At 42.1% G+C, this 20,378-nt stretch overlaps 2 protein-coding genes across 2 annotated transcripts in view; both read right to left on the bottom strand.

Annotated features, from left to right (window-relative positions):
- LOC120059073 (tumor necrosis factor receptor superfamily member 14-like) overlaps positions 1-20,378 on the bottom strand; it is a 50,555-nt gene that overhangs the window by 29,618 nt on the left and 559 nt on the right. The window contains exons 2-3 of the mRNA XM_039007864.1: positions 17,109-17,249; positions 16,536-16,666 (exon numbers count right to left, since the gene is read on the bottom strand). Of these exons, the coding sequence (XP_038863792.1) occupies positions 16,536-16,565 (30 nt within the window). The 5' untranslated portion in view covers positions 16,566-16,666; positions 17,109-17,249. The remainder of the gene's footprint in view (positions 1-16,535; positions 16,667-17,108; positions 17,250-20,378) is intronic.
- LOC120059072 (tumor necrosis factor receptor superfamily member 14-like) overlaps positions 12,589-20,378 on the bottom strand; it is a 37,326-nt gene continuing 29,536 nt past the window's right edge. Inside the window, exons 6-11 of the mRNA XM_039007862.1 lie at positions 14,530-14,580; positions 14,281-14,368; positions 13,965-14,167; positions 13,771-13,790; positions 13,484-13,532; positions 12,589-13,266 (exon numbers count right to left, since the gene is read on the bottom strand). Of these exons, the coding sequence (XP_038863790.1) occupies positions 13,226-13,266; positions 13,484-13,532; positions 13,771-13,790; positions 13,965-14,167; positions 14,281-14,368; positions 14,530-14,580 (452 nt within the window). The 3' untranslated portion in view covers positions 12,589-13,225. The remainder of the gene's footprint in view (positions 13,267-13,483; positions 13,533-13,770; positions 13,791-13,964; positions 14,168-14,280; positions 14,369-14,529; positions 14,581-20,378) is intronic.

Below are 20,378 nucleotides of genomic sequence, written 5' to 3'. Positions count from 1 at the left end.
TTGTAGATACCAGATTCCTAAAAGGTTAAAACTCTTGAATCAACTGAATACCAGATAGGCTACCCATTGTTGAAACACCTATTTACCAAATACCCACGTTTTATGACGCCCTGGCAAATGGTTGCTTTTCCTAGAATGTAGACAAACTGTGAACATGACAATTTATACGTTACATTTTTGTATTGATGAACATTGAAAGTTTTACCAAAAACTGCAGTAGAAAGGGGAGAAAATCCCTCCTCTTACTCTCAGTGATGTACAGGGAGCTAAAGCTGAGACTGGAGGAGTGAAAGCAGCAGCTCCAACACCACAGAAGAAGATCTAATGAGAGAAAGCAGCAGCTCCAACACCACAGAAGATCTAATGAGAGAAAGCAGCAGCTCAAACACCACAGAAGAAGATCTATTGTCACACACAGAGGGGCTAGTGACACAGCTGAAACTGGGACAATGTTTTTATATTATTCTTGATCTATTCAGGGAAAACCCATTGAGACCAGAGACTCATTTCCAAGGTTACCCTGATCACAACAATACAACAACCAATACAATATAAAAGAAAGCAGCAATCAATACTAAAAAGGATGCCCTGCATAAAGCTCATGGACACTTCTGATTGTCCTCATCCAAAGGCAGATGGATCTCTCTCTGACCTTTGACTGGATTTCTTGTAATTGACAGTGTCAGATCAATCTGTCAAAAGAAAGTGATTGTAGTATGTTCACCTGGTTAACTCTTTGATCACTCCACTGGGCAGAGATGTCAGATTAACATTTAGTTTTGATTGATATTTCATTGAGTTGCCAACCAACATAATTTACATGTGAATTGGGTTAAAGCTGCAATATGTAACTTTCTGGATGACCCGACCATATTCACATAGTACTATGAGTTATAGATCTGTCATTCTATTTGAAAGCAAGTCTAAGAAGCAGTAGATGTGTACTATTTGCGCTATTTCTATGCTTCCCGTACTTAAATTTCGTTTTTGCGTCTTTAACTTTCTGTTTGGTACACCAGCTTCAAACAGCTGAAAATACTATATTTTTGGTTAATGAAAATATATTTCAAAGTGGTTTAGATGGTACAATGATTCTCTACATTATACATGGCTTGTTGTGTCGCATATGCTGAAATTAAGCGAACTATTATAATTTAAGCAACCAGGAAATTGCAAAGTGATTTCTGCATATTGCACCTTTAAAAGTTGCATAAAGAGACGGTCTACGTTCATGACGTCAAATCCAATTTGTTTTCCATGGAACAAAAAATATAAACGCAACATGTAAAGTGTTGGTCCCATATTTCATGAGCTGAAATAAAAGATCCCAGAAATGTTCCATATGCAAAAAAGCTTATTTATCTCAAATGTTGTCCACAAATTTGTTTACATCCCTGTTAGTGAGTATTACTCCTTTGCCAAGATAATCCATCCACCTGACAGGTGTGGCATATCAAGAAGCTGATAAACAGCATGATCATTACATGGGTGCATCTTGTGCTGGGGACAATAAAAGTCTACTCTAAAATGTGCAGTTTAGACAACACAATGACAGATGTTTTGAGGGAGTATACAATTGGCATGCTGACTACAGGAATGTCCACCAGAACGGTTGCCAGATCATTTAATTTAAATTTCTCTACCATAAGCCGCCTCCAACACCGTTTTAAAGAATTTGTACGTCCAACCCGCCTCACAACCACAGACCACGTGTAACCACGCCAGCCCAGGACCTCCACATCCGACGGAGGAGTATTTCTGTCTGTAATAAATCCCTTTTATGGGGAAAAACTCATTCTGATTGTGTCGGCCTGGCTCCCAAGTGGGTAGGCCTATGCCCTCCCAGGCCCACCCATGGCTGTGCCCCTGCCCAGTCATGTGAAATCCATAGATTAGGGCCTAATGAATTTATTTAAATTGACTGATTTCCTTATATGAACTGTAACTCTGTAAAACCTTTGAAATTGTTGCATGTTGCGTATATATTCTTGTTAAGTATATTTCCAAGCTCCATCTCTTGTGATCTTTACTAGTCACACATACATAGACTAGAGAGAGAGAGAGAGGATTCTTAATTTTCACTTTCAGGAACTTGCTGACATAATTTTTGGTCTAATAAAACCAACACAATCACAAATAATTGTATTATTCCAGTCTGCCAGGCAGCTCTAGAAACATGATTTGAGTCTGATCTATGAGCTGAATTTCTGAGAACAGTTCCTGTTTGGTGCAGCAGTCTACAAATCCATCATCAGCAAGTTGGTAAACTAGCATCACAAGTTTGGTCACCTCATAGATATACTATATACACCAAAGTATCTGGACACCCCTTCAAATTAGTGGATTTGGCTATTTCAGCCACACCCGTTGCTGACAGGTGCATAAAATCGAGCACACAGCCATGCAATCTCTATAGATAAACATTGGCAGTAGAATGGCCTTACTGAAGAGCTCAGTGACTTTCAACACGTCACCGTCATAGGATGCCACCTTTCCAACAAGTCAGTTTGTCAAATTTCTGCCCTGCTAGAGCTGTCCCGGTAAACTGTAAGTGCTTTATTGTGAAGTGGAAACGTCTAGGAGCAACAACAGCTCAACCGGAAGTGCTAGGCCACACAAGCTCACAGAACGGGACCGATGAATGCTGAAGTGCATAAAAAAACATCTTTCCTCAGTTGCAACACTCACTACCGAGTTCCAAACTGCCTCTGGAAGCAACTTCAGCACAAGAACTGTTCGTTGGGAGCTTCATGAAATGGGTTGCCGAGCAGTCGCACAAGCCTAAGATCACCATGTGCAATGCCGAGCATTGCCATTGGACTCTTGAGCAGTGGAAACGCGTTCTCTGGAGTGATGAATCACGCTTCCCCACCTGGCTGTCCGACGGACGAATCTGGGTTGGGCGGATGCCAGGAGAACGCTACCTCCCCCAAGGCATAGTGCCAACTATAAAGTTGGGTGGAGGAGGAAAAATGGTCTGGGGCTGTTTTTCATGGTTTTTCAAGGCCGAAATCTTAACGCTACAGCTTACAATGCTATTCTAGACGATTCTGTGCTTCCAACTTTGTGGCAAGTTTGGGGAAGGCCCTTTCCTGTTTCAGCTTGACAATGCCCCCGTGCACAAAGCGAGGTCCTTACAGAAATGGTTTGCCGAGATCGGTGTGGTATAACTTGACTGGCCTGCACAGAGCCCATCGAACACCTTTGGGATGAATTGGAACGCCGACTGCGAGCCAGACCCAATCGCTCAACATCAGTGCCCGACCTCACTAATGCTCTTTTGGCTGAATGGAAGCAAGTCCCCGCAGCAATGTTCAAACATCTAGTGGAAAGCCTTCCCAGAAGAGTGGAGTCTGTTATAGCAGCAAAGGGGAAACCAACTCCAAATGAATGCCCATGATCTTTGAATGAGGTGTTCCACGAGCCGGTGTCCACATACTTTTGGTCATGTAATGTATGAGTCATGTCACCAAATAATTTATTAAAATAAACTGTTTTGCAATGAAGGTCTACAGTAGCCTCAACAGCTCTCTGTAGGGTAGCACCATGGTGTAGCCGGAGGACAGCTGGTTTCCGTCCTCCTCTGGGTACATTGACTTTAATACAAAACTTAGGAGGCTAATGGTTCTCACCCCCTTCCATAGACTTACACAGTAATTATGACAACTTCCAGAGCACGTCCTCGAACCTATCAGAGCTCTTGAAGCATGAACTGACATGTTGTCCACCCAATCAAAGGATCAGAGAACGAATCTAGTATTGAAAGCATGAGCTACAGTTAGCTAGCACTAAAATGTGGTGAGTAGTAAAACAAAAGGTCATGTGGTTCGGTAAGAAGAATGGTCACTCCCCCCTATCTGAGATACGTATGGCAACCCTCAAACTCCACATTTAACACCCGTTCTGCCTGTCACATTCTGTTAAAGTTCCCCAAAACACACACATCACTGGGTCGTTCCTCTTTTCAGTTCGCTGCATCTAGCGACTGGAACGAGCTGCAAAAAACACTGAAGCTGGACAGTTTTATCTACATCTCTACATTCAAAGACTCAATCATGGACACTCTGACACTTGAGGCTGCTTCGTGTGATGTATTGTTGTCTTGACCTTTTTTCACTTTGTGTTGTTGTCTGTGCCCAACAATGTTTGTACCATGTTTGTGCTGCGGCCATGCTGTGTTGTTGTCTTAGGGCCCTCTTTATGTAGTGTTGTCTCTCTTGTCGTATTGTGTTTTTTGTCCTACATCTTTTTCTTTTAAAACAGCCACCGTCCGCCACGCACAAGGCTTTTCCCTCTTGGTAGGCCATCATTGTAAATAAGAATTTGTTCGTAATTTACTTGCCTAGTTAAATAAATAAAATGACAACAAATTGATACAAAGAGAGAGGAAGACATTAGTTTAAAAGTTTTGAACAAATACATTTCTTCAAATATGAAGAAGCAAGAGCGAGATCTAGCTTTATTTTGTTGTATTTTTTTCACTTACTTTGCTAGTGAATGCAGCTAGCTAGTTTAGCCTACACAAACACCCGGCTCAAACAGAGAGGGATGCTTCGTTAGCTAGCTTGCTATGGCTATCCAACACTGGTACTCTTCCAAGTCAGGCTAAGCTTTTGGTTTTATTAATTTATTGCCACGGGGGCCTGCCGGTGTAACTGCTAAACTTCAGTTCCAAGATGGCGTAGCAGAAGAACGTCTGTTTGTCTTGTCCCGTCCCATGTAATATATATTTTTCTTCGTATATATTTTTTTATCTCAATTTCCATCTACGCACTGAACATACTCTCCTGCAACCCGTCTCACCCAATGTGGTTCGGATCTGCAATTTTTTTACCCTTTAGAACCGGAACCCCCATCAGAAGCTAGGCAGCTAACTAGCTACTAGCCAGTAGTCAGTTAGCCAACAATAGCGATCATCACCGTTAACTCGGACATCAGCCAGCCTCAGCCCGGTCAATTCCTGCCAGTCTGCACAGCGCGATATCAACCCAGAGAAAATCGGACTGCTTTTTCTCTACCTCATCTCCGGATTCCTACCGCAAGCTCTGAATCATTACACCGGATCATCGCAGCTAGCTAGGTGCTATCCGAGTGACTACTCCTCACTAACGTCTCTGTCCCAAAGCAAGCACCAGTTAGCCTCGAGCTAGGCCCGTCTCCCGGCTAGCTGAAGAGGTCCATCAGCCAATTCTTGGGCTACAATACCTATTTTGCCAATTGGCCTGAACCCTTCTACAGCCGGCACGGAGCACCGCCGATCCATCACGACTGGTCTGCCGACGTAACCGCCCGAGGAGGTTTCAACAGGTCCTTCCATTGCGACATCCCCCGAAGGCGCATCTGCTACCCTGCTACCCCCAGCCTGCTAGCTGTCTGAATCGCCGTGTCTCCAGCTCGCCTAGCTACTCACTGGACTCTATGATCACTTGGCTACACATGCCTCTCCCTAATGTCAATATGCCTTGTCTATTGCTGTTTTGGTTAGTGATTATTGTCTTATTTCACTGTAGAGCCTCCAGCCCTGCTCAATGTGCCTTAGCTAGCCCTTTTGTTCCACCCCCCACACATGCGGTGACCTCAAATGGCTTAAATGGTGCCAATCGAGACAAAACCTCTCATCGTCACTCAATTCCTAGGTTTACCTCCACTGTATTCACATCCTACCATACCCTTGTCTGTACATTATGCCTTGAATCTATTCTTCCTCGCCCAGAAATCTGCTCCTTTTACTTGTTCCGAACGCACTAGACGACCAGTTCTTATAGCCTTTAGCCGTACCCTTATCCTACTCCTCCTCTGTTCCTCTGGTGATGAGGAGGTTAACCCAGGCCCTGCAGCCCCTAGCTCCACTCCCATTCCCCAGGCGCTCTCATTTTTTGACTTCTGTATCCGTAAAAGCCTTGGTTTCATGCATGTTAACATTAGAAGCCTCCTCCCTAAGTTTGTTTAATTCACTGCTTAAGCACACTCCGCCAACCCAGATGTCCTAGCCGTGTCTGAATCCTGGCTTAGGAAGGCCACCAAAAATCCTGTAATTTCCATCCCTAACTATAACATTTTCAGACAAGATAGAACTGCCAAAGGGGGTGGAGTTGCAATCTACTGCAGAGATAGCCTGCAGAGTTCTGTCATACAATCCAGGTCTGTGCCCAAACAATTCGAGCTTCTACTTTTAAAAATCCACCTTTCCAGAAACAAGTCTCTCACCGTTGCCACTTGTTATAGACCCCCTCCAGTCCCCAGCTGTGCCCTGGACACCATATGTGAATTGATTGCCCCCCATCTACCTTCAGAGTTCGTACTGTTAGGTGACCTAAACTGGGGCGTGCTTGACACCCTGGCCGTCCTACAATTTAAGCTAGATGCCTTCAATCTCACACAAATCATCAAGGAACCTACCAGGTACAACCCTAAATCCGTAACCATGGGCACTCTCTTAGATATCATCCTGACTAACTTGCCCTCTAAATACACCTCTGCTGATCTCAGCGATCATTGCCTCATTGCCTGCGTGCGTAATGGGTCCGAGGTCAAACAACCATCCCTCATCACTGTCAAACGCTCCCTAAAACACTTCAGCAAGCAGGCCTTTCTAATCGATCTGGCTCGGGTATCCTGGAAGGATATTCACCTCATCCCGTCAGTAGAGAATGCCTGGTTGCTTTTTAAAAGTGCTTTCCTCACCGTCTTAAATAAGCATGCCCCATTCAACAAATGTAGAACTAAGAACAGATATAGCCCTTGGTTCTCCCCAGACTTGACTGCCCTTGACCAGCACAAAAACATCCTGTGGCGCACTGCATTAGCATCGAATAGCCCCCGCGATATGCAACTTTTCAGGGAAGTCAGGAACCAACATACTCAATCAGTTAGGAATACTAAGGCTAGCTTTTTCAAACAGAAATTTGCATCCTGCAGCACAAATTCCAAAAAGTTATGGGACACTGTAAAGTCCATGGCGAATAAGAGCACCTCCTCCCAGCTGCCCACTGCACTAAGGATAGGAAACATTGTCACCACTGATAAATCTACAATAATCGATAATTTCAATAAGCATCTTCCTACGGCTGGCCATGCTTTCCACCTGGCTACCCCGGCCAACATCTCAGCACCCCCTGCAGCAACTTGCCCTCTTTCGTATTGTCTGAGATCCCAAAATATTGGAAAGCTGCCGCAGTCCTCCCCTCTTCAAAGGGGGAGACACTCTAGACCCAAACTCTTATAGACCTATATCCATCCTGCCCTGCCTTTCTAAAATCTTCGAAAGCCAAGTTAACAAACAGAGCACCGACCATTTAGAATCCCACTGTACCTTCTCCACTATGCAATTTGGTTTCCGAGCTGGTCATGGGTGCACCTCAGCCACGCTCAAGGTCCTAAACGATGCCATAACCGCCATTGATAAAAGACAGTACTGTGCAGCCATATTCATCGACCGTGCCAAGGCTTTAGACTGTCAATCACCGCATTCTTATCGGCAGACTCAATAGCCTTGGTTTCTCAAATGACTTTCTCGCCTGGTTCACCAACTACTTCTCAGATAGAGTTCAGTGTGTCAAATCGGAAGGCCTGTTGTCCGGACCTCTGGCAGTCTCTATGGGGGTGCCACAGGGTTCAATTCTCGGGCCGACTCTTTTCTCTGTATATATCAATGATGTCGCTCTTGCTAATGGTGATTCTCTGATCCACCTCTACGCAGACGACACCATTCTGAATACATCTGGCCCTTCTTTGGACACTGTGCTAACAAACCTCCAAACGATCATCAATGCCACACAACACTCCGTCCGAGGCCTCCAACTGCTTTTAAATGCTAGTAAAACTAAGTGCATGCTCTTCAACCGATTGCAGCCAGCACCCTCCCGCCCGACTAGCATCACTACTCTGGTTCTGACTTAGGTATTTGTAGTTGTCCACATATTCTAGGTGTCTGGTTAGACTGTAAACTCTCCTTCCAGACTCACATTAAGCATCTCCAATCCAAAACTAAATCTAGAATCGGGTTCCTATTTCGCAACAAAGCCTCCTTCACTCAGGCTGCCAAACATACCCTCGTAAAACTGACTATCCTACCGATCCTTGACTTCGGCGATGTAATTTACAAAATGACCTCCAACACTCTTCTCAGCAAACTGGATATATTCTATCACAGTGCCATCCGTTGTCACCAAAGCCCCATATACTACCCACCACTGCAATCTGTATGCTCTCGTTAGCTGGCCCTCACTATATATTCGTCGCCAAACCCACTGGCTCCAGGTCATCTATAAGTCTTTGCTAGGTAAAGCCCGCCTTACCTCAGCTCACTGGTCACCATAGCAACACTCACCCGTAGCACGCGCTCCAGCAAGTATATTTCACTGGTAATCCCCAAAGCCAACACTTACTTTGGCCGCCTTTCCTTCCGGTTCTCTGCTGCCAATGACTGGAACAATTGCAAAAATCACTGAAGCAGGAGTCTTATATCTCCCTCTTTAACTTTAAGCATCAGCTGTCAGAGCAGCTTACCGATCACTGTACCTGTACACAACCAATCTGTAAATAACACACCCAACTACCTCATCCCCATATTGTTATTTATCCTCTTGCTCTTTTGCACCCCAGTATCTCTACCTGCACATCATCATCTGCACATCTATCACTCCAGTGTTAATGCTAAATTGTAATTATTTAGCCTCTATGGCCTATTTATTGCCATACCTCCCTACTCTTCTATATTTGCACACACTGTTCATAGATTTTTCTATTGTGTTATTGACTATACGCTTGTTTGTGTAACTCTGTGTTGTTTTTGTCACACTGCTTTGCTATATCTTGGCCAGGTCGCAGTTGTAAATGAGAAGTTGTTCTCAACTGGCCTACCTGGTTAAAAAAAAAGGTGAATTCAATTTTTTTAATAAAAATATTTTTTATAAAAAACTGCTTGCTAAACACTGTATTGCATGATTGTAGTGGGTTTACTAACGCGTTAGTTATAGTAGCTATGTTGACTATGACGTTAGCTAATATGATGACAACGATGTAGGCTGTGTGTAGCGGTAATAGTAGGAAGGTTTGGCTTGGAAAATGTTTTTTCGCATGTTCACAGACAGCTGTTTAAGTCCACAAGCGAAGGGAAAAGGTGAGAGGAGAGCGCATAGATGTGAAAAGGATTTATACACCAAGCAAAGTGATCATGCTGTTTGTATGGGGCTGCTATGAAAGTGAAATGTGTTTGCGGGTGATCAGGGGTGAATTCATTCTGCCGATTCTGTTGAAAAACATTTCTTAGAAGCAAACGGAACGAAATGGGGATAAACATTCTTAAATTTGTCCAATAGAAACTCTTGTTTGCAGTTGTTTGGACTATTGATTACACCCTAGATCAGCTAGATAGATGCAAGGAAGAGTGTGCAAGGCCGCATTGAATGTGTCACTGTCTGTCACCTTGATTTCTCGACATGTTGTACGTTGTAAACTTTCATTCGTAGGCTAGGTTGTAGCAATCTCATGATGGGTATAGGGATAATTAGAGTATTATGTAGTAGCCTAAACCTAGCATAGCCTGTTACATTGAGCTGGGTGAGTGGAATATGAATGAGTCATCCAATATGCTGTAATAGAAATAAGACCATGCTCGTTAAAATAAATCGTCCTCCCTAATCTTAAACGGCACTGACCGCCACTGCCTTCCATCCTTCCTCGAGGTATAAATGACAGGTGAAACCCATGTGGAGACAATTCACCTGTCCAATCAGTAAGTCTTCAAGGAAGGATGCACTTTTTAAAGGAATGTCAACATAATCCTTCTCATTTGGAATCTCTGAAGAAATTAAGAATTGTTTTGGAATTTAGTCAATAATACACGTCTGAAATATCAGGAGGTTCATTATACAGATTAACTAAACTGACCTACTCACACCCTTGCAGTTCACATTTTGCCTCATTCAATTGCATTTTTACAATGTAGCTAATGTCATTGGGACACTTGAACATAAGAACATTAAAAAAGTTAGCTGGTCTAATTGTATTGATTTTATTGCAGATCCTCTACTTATTAATCCCAAGAAGGGACATTAGTCACTAGCAATACACTTACAGCAACAATAGACATCAGATAGACTGAGCACTGATGGTGGTGAAATAAGCACAAACCATGACTTATAGAGAAGCAAATGGATTCAATAGAATAGACTGTAAACCCATGGAATCAAAAACATCAACACATTAATACAATGAATAATGGAATATAATAATGTGCAACGCATAATACAATACCTACAAAATACACAGGAACTGTACAATACAAATAACTATACAATCAAGGTGAAAAATCTGTCTGTGTTCTTGAGCAAGGTACTTAACCCTAATTTGCTCCAGGGGCAGAGTACTCCTATGGCTGACCCTGTAAAACAACACATTTCACAGCACGTATCCCAGTGTGTGACAAAAATATATACACTGCTCAAAAAAATTAAGGGAACACTTAAACAACACAATGTAACTCCAAGTCAATCACACTTCTGTGAAATCAAACTGTCCACTTAGGAAGCAACACTGATTGTCCATAAATTTCACATGCTTTTTGCTCAAATGGAATAGACAAAAGGTGGAAATTATAGGCAATTAGCAAGACACCCCCAAAAAAGGAGTGATTCTGCAGGTGGTGACCACAGACCACTTCTCAGTTCCTATGCTTCCTGGCTGATGTTTTGGTCACTTTTGAATGCTGGCGGTGCTCTCACTCTAGTGGTAGCATGAGACGGAGTCTACAACCCACACAAGTGGCTCAGGTAGTGCAGCTCATCCAGGATGGCACATCAATGCGAACTGTGGCAAGAAGGTTTGCTGTGTCTGTCAGCGTAGTGTCCAGAGCATGGAGGCGCTACCAGGAGACAGGCCAGTACATCAGGAGACGTGGAGGAGGCCGTAGGAGGGCAACAACCCAGCAGCAGGACCGCTACCTCCGCCTTTGTGCAAGGAGGAGCACTACCAGAGCCCTGAAAAATGACCTCCAGCAGGCCACACATGTGCACGTTAATACGTTTATTATTTAGAAAGAGCATACATCCGGACACTGGCTAGGTGGCAGTAGCATGTAGCAGTGGCATTAACAGATATTAACTAAGACTGAATTCAGATGCTTCATGTTTAATGTAAAAGAAAGGGTTTAGATAATGTATCTCCAGCAACACAGGGCTTACATCCGGTCACTGTCTAGGTTGTACCTCCCTCTACTGTCAGTAGCATTAACAGATATGATCTAAGTCTAATGTCAATCCAATATCAATCCAAATAAATTGTCATTGATCCACTAATTGTGATCCTCTAGGTTGTAGTCCAGCTGCCTGAGGAAGTGTCCCAGAGGAAACAGGAAGAAGCTGAGGTTAAAGGTCAGACGAAGCAGCTCAGCTGGACGCTGAAAGTGGAGAAGCCTGAGAGGCCTAAGTCTGCCAGGAGACCATTGACTCTCTGAACCTGCAGAGCATCAGCAGCCTAGTGGCCCTGGAGTAGATACAGACCAGGGTATGACTGACCTCTCTCCTCATTTATAGTCATCTGGAGTAGATAAAGACCAAGGTATGACTGACCTCTCCTCATTTATTGTCATCTGGAGTAGATACAGACCAAGGTATGACTGACCTCTCTCCTCATTCATAGTCATCTGGAGTAGATACAGACCAGGGTATGACTGACCTCTCTCCTCATTTATAGTCATCTGGAGTAGCTACAGACCAGGGTATGACTGGCCTCTCTCCTCATTTATAGTCCTCCTTATCATGCTGTCACCGTAACCAATGATGTGGTATCCAGTGATGTAGTTATAAAAAGAACAGAAAGGCCTGGACACTGTATATGCTCCTTACTACCATCTTTAATGACAACGTTTCAATCCTTTTTCCATCTAGACTTTATTAGGCCAGCACCTACAGTACCAGTCCCGAAGTTTGAACACACCTACTCATTCATGAGGTTCTTTATTTTTACAATTTTTTCATTGTACAATAATAGTGAAGACATCAAAACTATGAAATAACACATGGAATCACATAGTAACCAAAAAGTGTTAAACACATCCAAATATAGTTTATATTTACTTTATATATACTTTGCCTTGATGACAGCTTTGCACACTCTTGGCATTCTCTCAACCAGCTTCATGAAGTAGTCACCTGGAGTGTGCCTTGTTAAAAGTTAATTTGTGGAATTTATTTCCTTCTTAATGCGTCTGAGCCAATCAGTTGTGTTGTGACAAGGTAGGGGTGGTATACAGAAGATAGCTCTATTTGGTAAAATACCATGTCCATATTATGGCAAGAACAGCTCAAATAACCAAAGAGAAACGACAGTCCTTCATTACTTTAAAACATGAAGGTCAGTCAATACGGAACATTTTGAAAGTTTCTTCAAGTGCAGTCGCGAAAACCATAGAGCGCTTTGATGAAGCTGGCTCTCATGAGGACCGACACAGGAAAGGAAGATCCAGAGTTAACTCTGCTGCAGAGGATAAGTACATTAGAGTTACTAGTTTCAGAAACTGCAGCCCAAATAAATGCTTCAGAGTTCAAATCTCAACATCAACTGTTCAGAGGAGACTACGTGAATCATGCCTCCATGGTCGAATTTCTGCAAAGAAACCACTATTAAAGGACACCAATAAGAAGAGACTTGCTTGGGCCAAGAAACACAAGCAATGGACATTAGACCAGTGCATCCTGCACCAGTTTCCAGTAATCTGTGTCTCAAGATATTATCAAGTCCCATTTGAAGTTCCATAGTCTGGGCTGACAGACGTTGTGGTCCTGAAGTTATGAACACATTTAAAGCTGTTTCCTAGCAAGGTTAGGCTACTTTATACTCATCACATGGTCCTTTTCATTTTAGACCAGTCTGTAGTCTGTAGGCAGAAGCTGATATGTTTCCGCCCTCCCGAAGCATCTTACCAGTGGCGCCCACATGAAAAGCTAGCTATTCGCTGACACAAGTGGGAACAGTTCAGGCTGATGAGTACGTTTCAAACATCCCCATGTGATACAAAGACACAGTGGTCCTCTCCCAACAGGTATCTAGAAGTCACATTCTTCCTACTGGAGGTTGGATTTCAATGTGTTTCATTTCTTTACTCTACAATGAATCTGGTGTAGAATCCTGTTTTCATATCAACCAGATTCTTCAATATCACACTTAACATGTAGTGTTAAGATACACTAGAGATGGCTGGACCAGCCAGCCAGTGGACCACAGATTACAGAATGTGGAGTCCCTGACTGTGACGGGGGCTTGAATCTGGGGAGAGAAGTCATTTGTAATTTATCAGTAATTCATTTACATTCTGGACAATGTTTTGTAGTACAATAGCTTGTCCTATATTCTTGTATCATATCATTGGTCTTAGCATTGATGAAGTTATATACCATTTACACTTACTTATACTATGTTTGAAATTCTTTTAACTCAAACTATTCTGTACACAAATTTAGAAACCCTTGAAGGTGTGCCTTACTGTTTCCAGTTCCCCCAGACAGCATTGGTATTTCCTGATCTGGAGATGCCTATCAAATGGAATCAGTAATTAGTTAAACACATTGGGCGGTTTCCCGGACAGAGATTACACTCAGTCCTGGACTAAGAAGCGCATTCAATGAAGACTTTCCATTTAAAGTGCTTTTTATTCCAAAACTAGGCGTAATCTCTGTCTGGGAAACTGTCCAAATAAATTACAATGTCAGTCAGAAGAAAGCACAAAATAGTACAATGTCATGAAAGATATTCATAGATTTCCAAACATACCTGTTTAGGTATTTGAGGGTCTATAAAAAAGACAGATGACCAATATTGTAATAAACATACCATGTAACCATGACGATAACAAACAGTAGTAATCTACACTATGAGAAGTAGAACATGTAGCATTCACAGAGTAAACTGAATATCACAGGCAATGAACACAATGAATGGAACAAATACAATTCCAGTCATCTTACCTGAGTTTTGTCTTGTTCTCACTATTTCTCTTCTCTCCATTTCTCTTCTTCTCATAAATAAACAAACACCAGTTATGGTGGCTATCAGAAAAAATAGGACACCTATCAGAACACCAGCTCTGACTCGAGCTGTGGGGAGTGAGGCTACTCCACATTCTGAATCCAACCAAGGAGTTCCTGGTTCAATTTCCAAGAATTTACATCTGTTAAAGATAAACAGAGGTATGTTTTTTTAAAGTTTCTATTTGAGTATATTCATGTATTTATATCTTCAGGGGAATAACCTTTTGAACTAACTAATCATGTTCACACTTACTCTGTATGTGGTTGACAAGATGTTAATGATCCATCTGAATAGGTTTTACCAGGGCAGTCAGAACACACAGTATCTGTAGATGTTGTTCCTGCAGAAATACATGTTGAAATGTTAATGAAAGATTGCATTCGTTCCCCCCCTTTATATAATTCCATTAACTGTTAATGATTGTTCACAATGAAGATAAAAACTTGACTCAATTGAATTATAACGATACAATTAGTATTATGAGTGAGACAGAAGACCAACCTGTGTGACTGATGTATTGACCAGGTTTACAGCTGCTGTGTCTCTGGGCTGCTCTACAACCATCCTTAGTTGGGTCTAGACAGTAGAACCCCTCCAGTGTCTCACAGACAGTGTCTGATGAAGGTCTACATGACTGCTTTACCTTCAATCCAAAGCCTGGGTCACAATTTGTACACAGTATGCATGCCGTAAGACCATTGGGTTCATCAAGGAAAGTGGAGTCGGTACAGGGGGCACAGGAAGTACTTGAAAATTCTGTACAGTGTTTATGTACCCGGTTTCCTGTGGGATAGAAGGTCAGTGACATGGACTGATTGGTATTGAAATGTATTTTCTTCATAATAATCCATATAGTATACAGAGCTGGTCCTTACCTGGAGAACACATAGGACAGCATTCAACACCTGTTCTGTACTCTGCTCTACCACATGCACTAGAGCTCTGAATGTTTAGAACAAGTGTCAAAATGATAGCTAGGTTCATCTGTAAATAGAGAAAATGAACACATTACCACTGTTGAAAAATAAGGGGGCGGGGTCACATTGACAAAGCAGGGTTGAAGAGAGTTTGGGGTTAAGGTAGAGATGAGACGGGAGGAGAGTTCAGATTGAAAGTTCCAAATAGAGAGAAAGCATAGTTAAGATATCCATGTTGAGTAATAAATATCAGTGAAATGTACTTATTACACAGATGGATTTTTTTTCCAAAGAGTCAATATAATAATTTGTTTTTGCAAAGCCAATGTTCAAAGACCAAACAATTTTCAAAACAAGAATTTGACACAGACAATTTGTATAAACCCAGGATGATTGACAGGGCCCTGAATTGAGCACCAATGGTAAAGATTTAGACAGTTATAGAAATGCATGTATTAATGTCCACATTCATTTTTGAGCAGGTTTTCATCAAGGATCTCTGTACTTTCCCCCGTTTCATCTTTCCATTGATCCTGACTAGTCTCCCAGTTCCTGCCGCTGAAAAACATCCCAACAGCATGATGCTGCCACCACCATGCTTCACCGTAGGGATGGTGCCAGGTTTCCTCCAGAAGAGAAGCTTGGCATTCAGGCCAAAGAGTTCAATCTTGGTTTCATCAGACCCGAGAATCTTGTTTCTCATGGTCTGAAAGTCCTTTAGGTGCCTTTTGGCAAACTCGAGGCGGGCTGTCATGTGCCTTTTACTGAGTGGCTTCCGTCTGGCCACTCTACCATAAAGGCTTGATTGGTGGAGTGCTGCAGAGGTGGTTGTCCTTCTGGAAGGTTCTCCCATCTCCACAGAGGAACTCTGGAGCTCTGTCAAAGTGACCATCGGTTTCTTGGTCACCTCCCTGACCAAAGCCCTTCTCCCCCTGATTGCTCGGTTTGGCCGGGCGGCTAGCTCTAGGAAGAGTCTTGGTATTTCCAAACTTCTTCCATTTAAGAATGATGGAGGCCACTGTGCTCTTGGGGACCTTCAATGCTGCAGACATTTTTTGGTACCCTTCCCCAGATCTCTGCCTCAACACAATCCTGTCTCAGAGCTCTACGGACAATTCCTTCGACCTCATGGCTTGGTTTTTGCTCTGACATGCACTGTCAACTGTGGGACCTTATATACACAGGTGTGTGCCTTTCCAAATCATGTCCAATCAATTGAATTTACCACAGGTGGACTCCAATCAAGTTGTAAAAACATTTCAAGGATGATCAATGGAAACAGGTTGCACCTGAGCTCAATTTCGAGTCTCATAGCAAAGGATCTGTATACTTATGTAAATAAGGTATATTTTTTCACTTTGTCATTATGGGGTATTGTGTGTAGATTGATGAGGAAAAATATTGATTTAATTCATTTTAGAATAAGGCTGTAATGTAACAAAATGTGGAAAAGGTGAAGGGGTCTGAACTTTCCAAATGCACTGTACATCATTGGTGTACACTCTGAGCATACTATCTGGTGCCATTTACTGCTGTAGCATGAAATGATGCCAAGCTACTAAGCTTACAAAACCCAAACGTTTAACTTACTATCCATATCAAGCTTTGAAACTGAGCCATGGTTCTCCAATCCTCAACACCTCAGTGGAAGAATGTCCACCGCCCTGGATTTTAAGTTTTGAATTAAGAACATCCTGGTTGTCGTCAATCCTCATGTAGACCTTGAGTCACACACAAATAAAATTGGAAAAGTTTAATATCATACAACATTAAAATATTTTCCGTACACTATTTAACAAACGTTAAATTAGAACTGATTCTTTTTGGTTCAATGGAATTTTATCGTATATGGCAATTACATTTTTCTGTGTGAAGGGTGACATATTGTGGTGACAACCAACATATTAAAACCCCAAAATGCTGTCTCCCATAGCCAGCAACCAAATGCCTTGTATCACAGTGATTTGTAGTACAACGGTGGTGTCATGCTGGACCATAAATGTATGCCCTTCTGTTAAAAGGGTAGATTTTTTTACTCACCAATATTTTATTTAACCTTTATTTAACTAGGCAAGTCAGATAAGAAAACATTCTTTTTTTCAATGACGGCCTAGGAACAGTGGGTTAACTGCCTCGTTCAGGGGCAGAGAGGCAGATTTTTACCTTGTCAGCTCAGGGATTCGATCTTGCAACCTTTCGGTTACCAGTCCAACGCTCTACCCACTAGGTTACTTGCCGCCCCACGGCGTCCAATATAAGGACACAGTGTGGTCAAAGACTTAGTTGTAGTCACAATCTGGTTACCTGTAAGTACAAACAGTTATATTTTGGGGTTATTACATACACTACATTTCCAAAAGTATGTGGACACCTGCCCGTTGAACATCTCATTCCAAAATCATGGGCATTAATATGGATACAATGAAATTCTAGACGATTCTGTGCTTCCAACTTCGTAGCAACAGTTTGGGGAAGGCCCTTTCCTGTTTCAGCATGATAATGCCCCCAAGCGAGGTCCGTACAGAAATGGTTTGTTGAGTTCGGTGTGGAAGATCTTGACTGGCCTGCAGAGCCCTGACCTCAACCCCATCAAACACCTTCGGGATGAATTGGAACACCGACTGCAAGCCAAGCCTAATCGCCCAGCCTCACTAATCCTCGTGGCTGAATAGAAGCAAGTCCCCGCAGCAATGTTCCAACATCTAGTGGAAAGCCTTCCCAGAAGAGTGGAGGCTGTTATAGCAGCAAAGGGGGGACCAACTCCATATTAATGGCCATGATTTTTGAATAAGTTGTTCGACGAGCAGGTGTCCACATACTTTTTCATGTAGAGTATTTCACAGTGGTTTATATGGTACAATGACTCTCTACACCAGGGGTTCCCAAACGGTTTCACTGAGGCCCCCCTTCCATCATTGTGGGACATCCCGATCCCACGTCTATTTCTATGGACACAAGCCTGTTCGTGATAAAACTGTTCACACCCCTCTGGTTGGTGGAGAGAATTCAGCAGAATTAAAGCATATTTCCTGCAATTCTACACATTTTGTCACAGGGTGCAGAGAACATTTAGCTGTTTTAACAGGTCATTTTCTTGCAATTCTATACATTTTGCCATGTCTAATGTGTATTCATGTCATCTTTGAGTGTCTCAAACATTACAACAAAATCTATGGGCTAACAAAACCTAGCTAAAATGTTTACTGACATGTTTCCTGATCAGGACATTTCTGACAAGTTATAAATTGTTATGCAATGCCTGACAAGAGAAACTAAAGACGCCCTACCCAATTTCTAAATTGCACCTTCGGAATTCTGATCGGATTTATGTAATAACTCAAACTGTAAAAGCGAGGTGTCACTTTGCTTTGGGAGTTTTGATGCGTATACTAATGCAAAGCCATATGTTACATGTAGTTACGGTTATGCTACTTAATGTTACCCTTTAAGCCTGGGTCTAGCTAAAACAACGCTGACCAGTCTCTTGGTGTTTGACTTGTATTGTCTTGGCTGGACAGCGTCGTGTCCTTTAGGGCTAGCACTAACGTAAAATAACACTAAAGCTGCAGTATGTAGCTTTTGGGAGACCATCCAAATGTGCATATAAATTAGAGTTATAGATCTGTCATTCTCATTTAAAGCAAGTCTAAGAAGCGGTAGATCTGTTATACAGAGTATGTTAACTGTTTATATGCTTCCCATGTTTAAGTAAATGTTTAGCGTCTTATTTTCATTTTGGAAATACAATATTATTGGTTATGGAAAATATATTTCACAGCGGTTTAGATGGTACAATGCACTTAAGAATGTGAATCGTCCTATACAATTAACAGAGCAGTCTTTTACCTGTTGAACTCAGACTTTTTGTTCTTGAAATTGGCGAATCGCAAACAACTGACAGGTGCATACACCAGCACCTACTGTGTGAGGCTAGTCACGACCTATCTATACCGCTATTTGTCTTGGCTACACAAACAACTGGACAGTGTATGCACTAAAGGAAGCAAAGCAATCTGGCCATGTACTATCTCCACCCGGCACAGCCAGAAGAGGACTGGCCACCCCTCAGAGCCTGGTTCCGCTCTAGGTTTCTTCCTAGGTTCCTGCCTTTCTAGGGAATTTTTTCTAGAGCCACCGCTCTTCTACATCTGTATTGCTTGCTGTTTGGGGTTTTAGGCTGGGTCTCTGTATAGCACTTTGTGACATCAGCTGATGTAAAAAGGGCTTTATAAATACATTTGATTGATTACGTTTGATTGAAAATATTCTCTTAAGTTACCCAGAATTTTAAATAAAATAATTCTCTACAAACCTCACTACTCCCATCACCCCACCCAAAATACCACCCACTCCCCATTCCTGTCCAACTCCTCTGACCCTGTCACACAACCGCTCCCTTTCTACATCATACATCTCACAAAATAATAATACGTGTTCAACCGTTTCCTAAACCGTACAGCCATTACACATTCCAGTACCATGTTTCCCCATTCCAGTACCATGTTTCCCTATCAATTTAAAAGATGTATCCAATCCTGTATGCTCAAATCTCATTTTACACAACATAATTTCCCCCCTACTATTCCCATTACATGACACTATCTCTCGTATAGATTTCCTTGTACAATAAAAATGTCTTCCCTTACATCATCCCATTGTCTCTGCCAAAAATCGACCCCGTTTTTCAGAATTCATGTTTTATTTTCCCCTCTACCCAACTGCACCTGTATATCTAATTTCAATACCATTTCTTTGTAAACCCAACAACCGCGTCATTGCTTCTAACCATAAATCCTCACTTTCTGACCGTCCAGATCTTAAACTACACAAAACTGTTGTAGAGTTCCAACAATATTACTACTCTTCTTGGTCGCACCACTATCCATTTAAAACCAAAAATCAACGCAAACATTTCTGTTGAATATACAGATAAATTATTCGTTAGTCTCTTGCATAGATTAGTCCTTCCTTTTCTGAATCCACTCTGGTATGGACTTAATAGATCCTTATGTACAAGGTAATACATCTGCCTACAATCAACTGTTCTATTAATTTACAGAGATTTGATGCAAGTCCAATAGGTCTATAACTAGCAGGATGGATCTTTACCAGGTTTCACAAAAGGCAACACCACAGCACATTTCCCTCCTGATCCTTACTTCCCTACCCTCAACTCCAAAGCTTTCATTTTTGTTTTTGAGGGACTTTCCATGGTTAGTACCAGAGGTGGGACCAAGTCATTGCTTTATAAGTCACAAGTAAGTCACAAGTCTTGGCACTCAAATCAAGACCGACAAATCTCAAGTCCTAAACTTTGAGTTTTGAATCCTAAACAAGTCATAATGTGCTCTTCACCAAATGTAATACCATTTCATATTTTTAACAAGAGTAATAGTTAGAATATTACACAAATCATGAATGGTTTTAAAAATA

The sequence above is a fragment of the Salvelinus namaycush genome, chromosome 14 (assembly GCF_016432855.1).
Source record: "Salvelinus namaycush isolate Seneca chromosome 14, SaNama_1.0, whole genome shotgun sequence".
NCBI classification, from domain to species: domain Eukaryota; kingdom Metazoa; phylum Chordata; class Actinopteri; order Salmoniformes; family Salmonidae; genus Salvelinus; species Salvelinus namaycush.
The sequence above is the reverse complement of the archived record's forward strand: the minus strand, read 5'-3'. Positions and strand labels throughout refer to the sequence as shown.